The sequence below is a fragment of the Phalacrocorax aristotelis genome, chromosome 10, assembly GCF_949628215.1.
Source record: "Phalacrocorax aristotelis chromosome 10, bGulAri2.1, whole genome shotgun sequence".
In the NCBI taxonomy this organism is placed as follows: Eukaryota; Metazoa; Chordata; class Aves; order Suliformes; family Phalacrocoracidae; genus Phalacrocorax; species Phalacrocorax aristotelis.
The window spans coordinates 3,199,137-3,212,999 of record NC_134285.1 but is presented as its reverse complement, the minus strand read 5'-3'; the positions used below and the strand labels follow the sequence as shown (position 1 = coordinate 3,212,999).

Genomic DNA, 13,863 nt, shown 5'->3' with positions numbered 1-13,863 from the left:
TTATTTTTAAAGAGATGTTGTCAAAGCTTGTAATCCTAAAATTAGATCCTCAGTGTAGGTCGGATTTGGATCGTTCGCGGTGATCTGTGTGGCTCTTACAGAGTCTGTCTCCTTTCGCAGTGCTTCAGAGCCTATTTTTCAGCTGCTTCCCACGCTGTCGATAATTCCAGCTGTGTTACGGGCTGCAAAGTCAAATGTAACTGCGAATGTCAAAGCACCAGCAGCTCTGGCTTGGCAGGTCCCGAAGTGCCCAGGTAGTGCTGCCGTGTTCTCGGCTGCCAGGTGAAAGCTAGATTTCTGGTCCTTGCCCCTGCTTTCTGCAGACTCTGTGAGTAATGAGATAAATTCTCCATTGAGCTCAAATGCTGCCCGGGTAATTTAAGTAGACACGTAGTAAGAAAAGGTGTTACAGAGAAAACTTAAGCAAATTTGCATCAGTAAATCTATTTTACGGCTAAATGGCAACACAAGCTGGAGTCAGTTTTTCTCTGTGAGTCTGAGGCCTGACTGTAAAATCAGTGTAGAGTCTAACCTTGGGATTCATGAATATGCATAACTTTGAAGGAGAATTATCTTTCAGCATTAACTCTTTAAATAAAGAAATAATTTGGCCACCTGCTGTCTTGTGAAAGCTGACCTTGTTCTCTCATTTGTAAAAGGGAGTGGAAAGCTTCCAAAACTTTTAATTTTGAACCATTTCCCCTTCTCAGAATTTACGCTGAAGAAGACAAGCATTTAAGCTGTAAAAAAATGGAAATTAAACCTTTCTTCTGGAGCTAACCCTGTTCTTCAAACCATTTGCCAATCTGTATTTGTACCTCATTTCCTCAATAATTTTGAAGGTTGAGGAAGGGCATTGATGGTAATTTCAGTGTCTTCATTTTACTGTTTTATGCACATGAATTGCTGTTTTCTCTGCCGTACAATAGCGTGAGAGAGCTAATAAGTGTGCTACTTGTTGGCTTTTATGTATAGTGCCAAGCTTCTTCGCTTCTCTTAGTACTCTTTTCCAAGTGACCGCAATGTACAGTTGTCCCTCTTCCTGTTTGGTTTTGGGAACAATGTTTGTATTACAGTAGGATATTATACCGTAGGCAGCATAATGGTATCCTCTGGTCATCCAGTTGTTCTGTAGGAATTATTTATGAATAAGGAGCAGGGGGGAATGTGACAGAGAATTAACTAAGTTTGAAAATTCCTCTGGCAGTGTGGGATCCAGTGTAAGAAAAATGTCTTTGCGATCATTTTTTTCCTGGACTATTATATTCCTGAATTTTAAATAAAGGCTTGTGCTCCTTTTTTTTTTTTTTTTTTTTTGTCAAAGATTTCTGGTTCCTGCTTGTGGAAAATGAGCCTTTCTAAAAGCGCAGTGGGTTTGGATTTGTAGACATAATAAGCTGTCACAAGAAAGCTAGGATGCGAATTTACCATGTCAGGCAATGGGAATCCTTCTTCTTTGCCGTAAATAGAAGCTGGCTGATTGTCACGATGGGGGTTGTGTTTGAGCGTGTGCTTTTTGCTCTGTGCAGGTGTGGTGTCTCTGTCTGTCTGGGGGGATTCTCAGTCAGCATCTGGCAACACTTTCCTTTTAGCCTGATTCTCTGCAGACTGGCAAGCAGCACATTCCAGGCCCTGGGTTCTCTGATTTATCCTGGAATACAGGTCCCCAGGGATCGCCTGCCTCTATCATTCTGTCCTGACAGCGAGGAGAGCAGGCCTCTATCTGTTTGTGCGTACTCGCACCTTAGAGGTGAGGCACACGCTTCGGCTTTATGACATGTTGGAACTTCTCAGAGCAGCTGCTTCAGCATGTCTTGGGTAGGAGAGGCTCTTGGTGGCTCTTCAAGGCTTTATATTTCACTTTCCTTTGAAACTGTAGTGCAGATATCCTGGATGGTGCTGTTTGGATCCCTTGTCACTGAGGATGTGCTTTTGTAATAGAGAGTATTCAGCAGCACGGCCGGCTTGAGACGGCCCACCTATGCCCCCAGTATCGCAGTGTTTTGGTCTCTTGGGTTGCCAGCATGGCTGTTGAGGACTGTCCTGTGAGCTGAACGAGGGAACCTGTCTGAGCTGTTTGTGTGTTATTTTCTAGTGGTGACCAGAAAAATATCGTTGTGTAATTACAGTATGAATCTTTGGATGAAAACTTGTAGTTAGCTTTCCATGTATTTCATGAAAGGGAGGATATTTTTATGGAGATTGATGTCCGTAGAGACCGTCTTGAAATCACAGAATGACTGAATTAACAACTGTTTTTAAAAATTCACTTTTTATGCATATTACCGACAGTAAATGTCTAATCTGACTTGTGTGTGTTTGTCTGTAATACTGTTAATCAAAATTTTATGCAAATTTCTGGCAAATGTCTTGTGTTTAATGTTAATTTTTACACTTTTTATTGCCCACTTGCTATTACAGGCTTTTAATATATTTCCGGCCCATACTTATCTGGGCTATGTATATATTTACCTTCAGGGTTGATATGAAGGGCATTTTATCAGCGCAGACAAACCCTGGTTTGAGTTTTACATTCCAGAGATCTGAAAGGATTCTGCTGAAAGCCTGTATATAGGTGGATTTGTATGGCTGTTTCTTTGAACTAAGTTTATTGAGGACTTTGTGGCTTGGCCTCATTTCTGTGTTAGTCTTAGCAAATTAAAGATGGTTTCCTCATGTAGATTCCATCTACTGAATTTAATCTCTTGTGAGAGAGAGAGCTGTTGAGAAGTGCAGTCAAGAATTCCTTTCTGTCTGCACATTGTATCTAAAAAAGCACCGTGAGAATTCTTTGGGGGTTTTTGTGTAGCTTTTGGAAGTGGAAAGAGGAAATGAAGTATTCCCCTCCAGGTTACTCTTGATAGCACAGGTAAGCTTCACCTTCTTGTCTACAGAATTGCATGTTTCCTTTTCTGTCTATTTAAATTTGACAAGCTATGTATAAAACAGAGAAAATGGCTTGTAAGGACCAGGGGAGAGAAAATGAGGAAGGCTCACCTAAAGTGAACAAGACTAACAACTCCCTCTTTCCCTCCCTACTTAACCTTTTAGATAAATGTGGTCAAGCTGATCGACTTTTTCCTGCTGTTAGCAAGTAATAGCAGCTTTAATCAACTAGTCTTGCTTTCTGCTTTCTTTGCTGTTAAAATGCTGTTAAAAATGCAAACCCAGACTTTTGCTGAAGTTGCAAGTGCGTTGCACTTCCTTGTGGTTTGTTGTGAGAAGTCATTTCACTGTGGTCTCTGGAAAAAAAAATGTAAACTTTCTATGTAAATATTTGATCGTGTATTAGAAATGGTTTCTCGCTTTTATGCAGTAGGGATATTTGCCTTTTTGATCTCTTTACCCATAAGATAGGCTGTTACGGTGTTCTACAACCTGTAGTGATCAAGTAAAATGTGTGGTGTAGAAGCAGGGAGTTTGTAAAGCAGATACTGAAAGGCAGGCAGAGCTCTCAGTGAGGGTTACTGCTACTGCCAAAATAGTTATCTTGAATGTTGGTACAACTAGGTGGGGGGGATAAAAAAATCCATCATCTTTCTACCCCATTCATCCTTTGCGTTTTTAATAGAGTAAAATGGAGTTTAGAATAAATGGTCTTCAGCGGGTTAAAAGTAGAATAGGGTTAGAAGACATGTCTTTCCATCAAGAAAAGGCAAAAAAAAGACGTTAACATGATTCTCGTTAAATGCCTTTGTTTTCATGAATCAAAGATGTGAGGGTAAAGAATCAGGCCGGCAGTAATGAGTTGATGGATTTCAAATCTGTTACAGAATAACAGAAAAATAGTTTTCTGGAAGAGTGAAAAATGCTCATTCCACTTAATCCAGTGTGTTCTCTTCTCGAAATGTTTGTTCTATGTTCATTTTTTCCAAAGCAGGACTCCAGATTTACTCTTTGCTAGTAGCCTTCATCAGAAGCTTCACCCTGGCAAAGCTTCCAGTTTGGGGAATGGGGCTGCCATAAACTGGGGCTCCTGCACACGGGCGCTCTCCGAGCTCTCTTGCTGTTGGGGTGCAGCTTTGGTAATTCAGCTAATAAATCCTAAACAGAAACCCAAGCATTTCCCAAATATGGGGTTCGCTCCAAACCACTTCTGCGCTCGTTGAGGCTATAATTTTTATTCTGCTTCTTGCCCGTGCTTTACAGCAAAACCACAAATATTTTTCCTTCACTTATAGCTTACAGCCTGTGTGGAGAGCACAGCGGGGCCTTGGGTCCTGCCTTTGTTCGTTTGGTTTCTTCTCTGAAACCAGGTGCATGGGTTCCTTAGTGCGTGTGGCGTAGTGGGCAGTAATAAAGGCTCTTCACTTTCTGGTGCTGTTATTTGGAGTTTGACAGCTTTATGTTATGTTTAATCAGCTCCTTGAAAAGCAAGGCCGGGGTTGAATTGGGTTGTTTTTACTCTTCTCACCGTCTGCCTTGCAGCAAAGCTTGTGGCTGTGTCGCTGTGCACCCTGATGAGCTCACTGATCTGACAATACAAACCAGTGCTAAAAAGCTAATTTTCTGTGAGACTTTAAGTTGATTAGTTTTACTGTGCTATTGTGTCATTGCTAGATTTGATGCAAGAGAGAAAGGGGAAGTGGTTGGAGGGTTGGGAGGCCACTGGGTTTGGTGCTGGCTTACAGTTAGCTTGGCGTGGCATGTGAAATTGGCCCCTGATTGTCCGTGTGCCTGCTTATGATCAGTTCTTCAGGTATTTATTTCATAGGCCGAGGTTGGTGTTACTTAGGGCTAGTAGGCGTTCCCCTGTACTGTAAAATTTACCTTTCCAAATATGTGTGGTACTAAAGTGATTTTTTCAAAAGCTTCTGCAGTTGTAACAAGTAATAAACTTGTTTTTTTCCTTTGGGAAGGTGCACATAGGTGAGGTGTTTGCTTGTATAGCGCACTTGACTTTTAAAAATATTTTCGTAAGGCCTTTCATCCCTGGACTTTAAAGGAAAAAAAACCTCTCATAAGGCAAGGATGTTTTTCATAGATTTACAGTGGGTTAAAAGACAGGAAACAGGGTTAGGAGTAAATGGTTGGTTCTCACAGTGAAGGGTTATTCCCGGTGAAGTGTCCTGCCAGAGATCAGTGCTCTTGCAAATACTTTCTTTTCCAGATTGTTTCTAAATAATAAGGTGGCCAAAGTGAACCAAATTAGTCAAATTTGAAACAAGTCTTGAGTTGAAGGGAGAAAGACTGAGATCTGCTGAGTGATAAAATGGCAGATTAAATAGCCTCATCGCATTTGCAGAGGGAGAAGAAATGACCCTGGTTTCACGTGGGCAAGTAGGGGCACAACTACCAAAAGGCAAGTAGACTTTTAGGAAGTCTTTGATAAAGAATGGGAAATGGTAAACAGTACATGACTGCGCTGTGATATAAACTTTTGTTACTGCCAAATCTGAAGCATGGAGTGCTTGGAACTGTGTGTATCAAGAAATGGAAGCGTAACAGATGCATGGAGAGCCATCAGGGATGACTGGGGATGTGGAGCAGCTTCTGAAGAGAGGGACTGGATTTCATGAGGCCATCAGTTTGGAAGGAGATGGCCAATTTCTATAAAATCCGGAGTGACATAAAGAAGCTGAAGGTGACTTTCTTAAAAAGTGTGCCCCCTGTCTACAGCTTGGGGAATAAGTGTCCGAGTTTAAACTGAGCTGAAGTACTTGTTTGTGTCGTGTGGTCACTGCACCACTGTTGCGTACTTGCTGAGGGTGAAACAGGAAATACAAGTGGCTTCTGAAAAGGGGTTGGTACAGACGCGGTGTGCCCATTGCTGGCTGGAGAGCCTCCGCCACAGCTTGCATCGAAGATGCCTAAGCTGCTGATAATCTAAGGCAAGGGAGTGCGTATGTTCCTTTCTCATACTTCTGAGGATTTGTGCCTGCGGATGTTAGGCTTGGTGGGCTTTTTATTGAACTGGTTTAGGAGGTTGCGTAGTTCTCATGTTTTCGGTTTTTCATGTTTTTTACTGTTTTTCTCATTGGGTGACAAGCTCAGCCATCATGGGGGGTTCGAATTCTTCTGCTCTGGGATCCATATCATCAGGATAGTTGTGTTCGTGATTAGGCTGGCACTTGTATTCTCTGCTGGCTCCAGTTTTACCAGCTGAAGAGGTTATTGCCTGCAGCCTGCTCTTAGTTCTTTGTGACCATGTTTCTACCAGATGCTGCCACCTCCTTGGATAACTTGTTTCAGCTTTGTCTGTGAACGAACTTGCCTTAATCTATTACTGACAAAGAGAAATGGTTTAGGTTAAATAAGATGTGTTTGTGGGTGGTGGTGGTGTGGTTGTGTTTTCTTCTCCTATTTTATGGTGCCTCGCCTTTTGAGGGTAATGCACTGGAGAGGGATCACAAGGGCTGACGAGCCAGCGGATTTGGACAGTGTTAACTTTTGGAGTGAAGCAGCAGTCGTGAGCACCTGGGAATGTTTATATGGGATCCTTTTGAGATGCTGGATTTATAATTCACAAACCTGTAAATGCCTCAGGAGGAGATGCCTCTTTTTATTCCTGTGGCTGCTAGCCGTCTGACAGCAGATCAACGTTATTCTACAGCTGGGTTTAAATAATGGGGAGAACACCAGGATGATGCAGTTTACCTGAAGTTTAGTGTTGGTCTCATTTGAAGTTAATTTTCCATAATAGTTTTTTATTCTGCCAAAAATGAACTTCAGTGGAACAAGATAAAATACAGTATCTCATTAGACTGTTCTGCGGTAGTTTAACTTGCCCAGAATGGTTCTTCTAGGAAGGGTGTATGCCTTTCTGCTGAGAAAGTCATTACAGAGCTGAACGTTGTCCAAGCTGACACTTAATTCTGCTTTTCTTCTAAATGCCACAATAGTAATTTGAAGAATGATAACAACGTTAGGCTTGAAATTTGTGCATTGCTGCTCTCTCCTGTCCTTTCTAAGTGATGCTGTTGCTTCTTTGAAGTGTTTGGAGAAATGTTAGAGGACATCTTGAATGTGCAAGCTCCATGAAGGTGGCAGGTTCTGTTAGTGCTGAGTGTTCATGCAACTGGTGAATATCAAAGGCTATTCTAACAGTGTTAATGTAAAAGCAAAATCTGCTAGTTTAGTCAAGTAATGTATTCTAAAGCTTAATAGGCCTCTGTTTACTTGAAACAGTGACCTTAAATAAATAACTGAAACAGCTTTCCATTTCCAGAGCTTGTCCTTGGGTTTTTTTGCCAGTCATTTGGGTTTTACAATTCCATTTTCATTTAATTAAAAAGTCTTCTGTGCTGTGTGAAAGACACACGAGGCAGAAAGTGTAGATCTGACAAGTGGTGTCAAATGTGCAAAGCAAATGCATTTGAAAAAAAATTTCCCCTCTAATCTGCTTAGCATTAAAGGTCACCTTGAGTTGGAGTGCGTTGTTCTGGTGCTCATTCCTCTTCCCTAGGCCTCAACTGAATGCAGAGCACTGTTCGAGATCTCTGCCCTGAGACTGATCGTGCTTTAAACTCACCTGAGATTTCAGAAAAAAGTTGGTTAATTTTTAGGAAACTGGCTCATCCTCTCTGTGTGCAGATTCCTATGGCAATGGTAGCAGACTGCGGTTGTCCACTGTTCGAGGGAAGCTCATGGCTGCTAAGCAGGGGATTCCTAACATAGTTTCATCTCAGCTCTGCAAGCTGGCATTGTAATTTCTGTAAATAAAAATTCTAGGTAGGTTTTACCTTGTTGGAAACTAAATCTGTAAGTTGTTTCTTGGACTTTGTTTTGCTTTTGATATTTGGCATTTGCATCAGCATGGATGTCTTCTGGCTTTTGTCTTGTTCAGCAGTTCAGGTTTTTAATCTTCGGTGTTTAATATTAATTGTGAGAAGAGCAAGTTGTTTTCAAAATCAGATGTCCTGAAGAAATTCTGGGAGAAAATCCATCAGTTAACTCTAGCAAAATTTCTCAAGAGCGTAGGTAGATTGCTTTCCATGTAGGAATAATTAAAGACACAACTAACGTGCTTTGTTTTCTTTCCTTACTCAGGTCATGATTTTCATTTTCTCGTGTCATTCTCTTGAAGAGAGGAAATGGTTGTAGTGGAACGTGTTACAAATAAGCCACTGATACGGAGCCTTCGCAGTTCAGAAACGTTCATAGAAGAGCAGATATAGCCCTCTTTTGTTTGTGTTCTGGAATCTGTCTAGTTAAAAAGGGAAATAAAAATGACGACTTCGTCTATTAGACGGCAGATGAAGAACATTGTGAACAATTATTCAGAGGCCGAAATAAAAGTTCGGGAAGCGACCTCTAATGACCCCTGGGGTCCCTCCAGTTCATTAATGACTGAAATAGCAGATCTGACTTACAATGTTGTGGCCTTTTCTGAGATTATGAGCATGATCTGGAAACGACTGAATGACCATGGCAAGAACTGGCGACACGTATACAAGGCCCTTACTCTGTTAGATTACCTGATTAAAACTGGTTCCGAGAGAGTGGCGCAGCAGTGTAAAGAGAATATTTTTGCTATCCAGACATTGAAAGATTTTCAGTATATTGATCGAGACGGTAAAGACCAGGGCATCAATGTGAGGGAGAAATCGAAGCAGCTGGTGTCTCTTCTGAAGGATGACGAGCGACTCAAGACAGAGAGGGCCCAAGCCCTGAAGACCAAAGAACGCATGGCTCAGGTGGCCACTGGAGTGGGTAGCAATCAGATCACCTTCGGCCGCGGCTCCAGTCAGCCCAACCTATCCACCAGCTACTCAGAGCAAGAATATGGAAAGTCTGGAGGATCCCCAGCATCTTACCATGGCTGTAAGTACAAGCAAAACGACATAAAATGTTTCTCTTCCTTTTGAGAGATTTTTCTTCTGATTTGCTGTTAGATGTGAGAGTAAATGGTGCCTGCTAGGAGGATTAATACGCTGACTGCAAGGGGCTTTTGCAATGGCTGGGTCTCTGCAGGTCTGCTTGGTGGCACTGATGTCTCTTCAAATGACTGGTTAAACATTTGTTTTGGAGAGGATGTGTGTGTTGACATAAATCAATTTAAATAGCAGTTGTTTACTGTCAGTTCCCGAAGGTAGTATTGTCAAGCTGCTTTTGTGAACATGTTCCAATGTTTGATGTGATAGACCCCCATTCTCGGGAGGGAGATTGTTAATGGATTTTGTTGTTGTTTCTGGTTTTAAAAAGAGTGCTTGGAAATTTGTTGTGTTGAGGGTTTTTTTTTTGTTAAGTATAATTCAAGAAAGAATTGGAAATACTTTGTATTTCCTGGGTCACTTTGCTAGATACTGTCTTTATATTGCTGCTTTTTTATTTTAGGAAGAATATTGGTTTTTAATTTCCTTTATTGCTTGCTCAGCAGTTCTTAGAGGAGTAACTCTTTGAATATGTCAGCATTTAAATATTTATACGATCAGCATTTGGTATGCAAGTATTGGTACTAAATACTATATTTCATTCTTTAAAAAAAATAGTGATGTGGGAAGAATGAATTCTTTATCCCGCTGCTTGGGGGAACTCCCTGTCATGTTAGGAAGGGGCCTGATTTGGCACTAAATCCTTCTTAATATAAGTAATGATCTGATGAAAGCTGCTTTGGCTGGAATGTCAGTGGTTGTGGTCTAATTCTGAAGGAAAATCTTTTCTTTAAATGAATGCTTATAGTGTGTGAAGGACTGTAACTGAGCCAGTGTGGTGAATCGATTGAGCACCAGTTTTAAGAATCCTAAGTTTGTCATGTCCTGTGTCCCAAAGCCCTTCTCAAATTATAAATACGTGAATGGTGTCAGTACCCCTGACATGTACAGACACTTTCTGTGGAAGGCAGTAGGAGGTAGCAGGACAAACGAAGCTAGGATGAAGAAAATCTCTGTTCATATAAAGCTATGAAGAAGAGCAGGGAAAACTATTTTTTTCAAAAGGAAATATTTTTAGGGTGCAGAGTTCAAAAAAATTGCATGAAGCTTTCCAGGTATGAGAATTTTTATCTTCTCTTAATAAGCAGTAAAATAACAAACATCTTAGTCTTTCTGTAATAACCATGCTTGAGCGTTGATTCAGTGCGAGTTTTTAAAAGAATACGTATACCGTTATCACAAAACCAACATTTTTTTCTTTTGAGGTCTATAGATCTCTGACTACAATAAAAATTCTTGATTTAGGAGATAGCTTGAAATATTGTTGGTTTTAACTTAATGCTGATGGGCTGAAGCAATAGTCACTAAGGTATGCTGAGCACACCTTTGGTTTGTTCCACAGGGTTATTTCTAAATCAGCTCTTAACTTTAATTAGTGCATGTAACTATTGTTTGTCATGTTAAATGCTATCAGAGGCTTCGAACTATTCCTCCCAGCGAGGATTGAGCAATCCAGGGTGTGTTTCTGAATTGTTGTTCCTTGGACATTTTAAGAATTTTGATGGGGGACTAGATGTCAAGAAGCAAGTTTGGTTTTTCTTTCCGTACAAAGTTGATTTACTGGATACTCTCATTTGCCTGCCTATGACTTTGCTGCGTATCTCTATTTGCAGGATTGCTTTTGAGGTAATGATTTCTTAATCTTTTTTTCTCCTCCCCCATAAGCATGTAACTAAGACGCTTTAGAAATCTCAGGCTTTTTTTTTTTTTTCAGGTTTTTCCTCTGTTGTAGACTCTCCTGGACTTAATTATCTATCAGCAAAAATACAGATGGTTGTTTAGTTTTTATGATCTCTATCTTTTTGAAGTTTTACTGTTTCTTGTATGGTCTAATTGAGTATAGGAAAGCAAACCAGCACCTTACAGAACAGCTGTGCTAAACTGCTTCCGATAATGGAAAACTGTACAGCTTTGTCCTTTATCCTAGGAAACGAGGAAGGAGTTTTCATCAAAATCCAGACGTTTAATCTGTTACATAAATGCAGGGTTATTCTTGTGCCTTCTAAATTTAATGGAAAAGATGCTTTTCATTATTTAAAGTGAAAGATTGTACCCATCGTTTTCTTTTGTTCTATAACGATACCTTTCTTTTGTTCTGAAAATATGAATTCAGTAAAACATGTAAAAAGAATTAAGTTATGCTTAGCTCCTGGGAGATCCTCTCCTACAGCAGTTTTACGATGCGGTTGCTATACCGTGTATTCTGGTAGAATTGTCTTTCATTCCTCCGAGCCTTTGAAGAGGAGATCAGAGGCATTTAGATTTGCAATCTATAGCATGAGATTTGCCTATTAAAAATGTACAACCACCCTCTTTGCTAAATATTTAACATGTCTTATTAACCTTCAAATATAAATAAAGTTTGGGAGAGAGTAACAGCCTTTTTACCAACACAGCCAAATGAGATGTTTCGTCTCTCAGTGTGTTGGTATAAGCGCCTTTTACTTTTGTTCCTTGCTAGGTGCAGTGGGTGGGGATTGCAGATTTTGAAAACGCATTCCCCTTACTTGAAAAGATTGTGTTTGACTATAAGACCTCATTTTTGATACTTTCGTGGAGAAGAAACGAAGCCTGAGCTGGCTGAAGGAGCTTAATAGTTTCTCCAGGACAGGTCACTAGGGGAACAAGTAACTTCCAGTGGCTAATGTGTGGGGACTGTGCGTGAGGGATCTTTTCCCCCTTCTGTCAGTTACTAAACGTGCAATATTGGATAAGTCAGTGGACCCTTTTTTGCTCAGTTTCTTCAAAATGGTGAATTAGCTGCACTGTACAGCACTGGCTGTAAACACTGCAATGCTCAAACTACTGCTCTTCTCTAGCTTCTCGAGCATGCCTGTAGGCTTGTATCTGAGAGTGTGTATAAGAATTGTCTTTTGTATTTGATGTTGAGCCAGAAAGGTTTTTCTTGTAGAGTTGCTGGTGTTTGTGTCCGAAACTTATCCTTTATGAAAAAATAAAAGCAGTATTGGTAGCCTGTGTAGTGTGAGAGAACTCAAGATGGAAGAAGATCTCCTGACTGATGTACCGTCATCCCTCAGTGCTGCAGGCTAGGCACCCTGGCAAATAAGGACATTTTTCCCCATTTCCTTGCAGATATTTCCATCTCATCTCTAACAATCCTTTAGAACTGTGGAAAGTGAAATGGTGAAGCATGATAGTTTTCATTAAAATCCTTTCCCCCAAAGCTTTGCCTTAATGACTCTGTTGGCCCTGAAGATCTCTGTGCTGTAAAGCTTGTATAATTCTGGAGAGTACATTAGGGCGTGTGAATATTGCTGACTGTTGATGCAGACATTTGTATAAGTATATTAGTATGCTTTTGCTATCTAGTCTCATAATCTGTAAAGGGAAACCAAGAGAAATACTGTAAAGCTAAAAGCAAAGATAAAGCTTCTCCCAACCTCCACCTTGTCAACAACTTCTGACGTACTGGGGACAATTAGCTCTTTTCCAGCTTTAAGCCAGGGGTAATTAATGCTCAGATTATGAGCTGTTAAATATTTAAATATTCCATTACAAAATATAAAAAATTATTTGTTTTGGAAAATGTGTAAATTATATGGAGTTGCATGAAATCTGATACCAGGTTTTATTTCACATTAAGGGAATGTTCTTGTGTGGTGCTGAAACTAAACCTACTGGGGGGAAGAAGGAATGTGAGGTCAATATTTGAAGTCTTTTGGAGCAATAGTTCCCCACCCCTAATCTGGCTTTGTGTCTAACTATTGTCTTTATGCTAGATGTTAGTCACCCAGTTTTGAAACTTCAGCCTCTTGCTCCTAGCCTTGTTTCACCTACAGCTGCCAATGGCCACTTAAATAGGATTCTGGATTTATGGCTGTATGGGGGAGAGTAGGGTGTTCTTAATATAGACCTCTTAAGTCTGAACTGTGATGCTGTTTCAAGCCTGGGAGTGCATTTGTGAGAGTTTACTGGTCTGGATGAAGTCCTTCATCTAGTAACTATCTTTTTAAAGTATTCTCCAGCAGGAGCTTACATAGGAATATTGCTCTGTTGCTGCACTGGAGTTGTCAGCGTGGCAGAAGCGTAACCCGCAGTCACTGCTGTGTGGAAGGCAGCTTAGGGTGCCTGCAGAACACTGTGCTCGAGCACCTTGGGCTGCAGAAGCTCTCAGGAGATGGGGCAGGAGTGTAGGGACCCAGATTACCTTGTTCTTCTCAACTGTCTTGGGAGCAGGTTAGGTCTGCTAAAGACAACACAGCTATGCGGATTGTCACCGTTGAGCTGTGGCTGCTCAGGAAGCAAGCAGTGTGGTCGTCTGCAGCTCCGGTGGCTGGGCTGGTTACAGGAGTCAGAAAAATGATGGAAAAATACTCTACCTAGAGGGAAGTGACTGACAAAGCCAATTCCTCGGCAGCCCTGGCCCCAGAAGACAGTGTGTTTGAATTAATTTCAGCTTCAAAGGATCCCTCTAAAATGCTGGTCCTCTCCCTCTACTACCTTCATGTTCTAAAATCAGGTTTACCGAAGCCCTGCTTTTTAAAGAGGTCCCATCCTATTATACCTAAACCAGGACCTACCTGTGTTATTTTGGGTTGTACACATGTCCTTGCTTTAGCCATCTGCTGCCTTGGTCTTGGGTTGCCCTTTGCAGGGTTGGCAGAGCAGGACTGGTGTGTATTTTAATGTCCTGATTTCATTTACACAAATGCGGCAGAGTAGGGAGCAACGCAACGTGCACAGTGTGACCTGATTTTAGAGGAGCACTTTGCCCAGAGGTAGGCTGTTCGGATGAGAAATCAGATTCATTATACATACAGCCTATGGGATAAAATATTGGTGAAAGATGGACTGAAAAAGGCTTTATGGATCTTGTGAAATGCCAATTCTGTTAACCTTACCTGTAAAGATTTTTGGGAGGAATTTTCTTTAGGTGAAATAATGAGTTTCAATATTCCCAGTGATTATTCACATTAAGTTGACTCATTATTTAAAAACAGTTTTGTGAAACGTCAGCAAGTTTGTGTTT

General features: G+C 40.9%; 1 protein-coding gene across 7 annotated transcripts in view; it reads left to right on the top strand.

Annotated features, from left to right (window-relative positions):
• The window catches only part of EPN2 (epsin 2), a 46,435-nt gene that overhangs the window by 13,396 nt on the left and 19,176 nt on the right, over positions 1 to 13,863 (top strand). For all 7 annotated transcript variants that reach the window (XM_075104713.1, XM_075104710.1, XM_075104715.1 and 4 more), the window contains one exon: positions 7,990 to 8,763. In XM_075104713.1, the coding sequence (XP_074960814.1) occupies positions 8,169 to 8,763 (595 nt within the window). In that variant the 5' untranslated portion in view covers positions 7,990 to 8,168. The remainder of the gene's footprint in view (positions 1 to 7,989; positions 8,764 to 13,863) is intronic.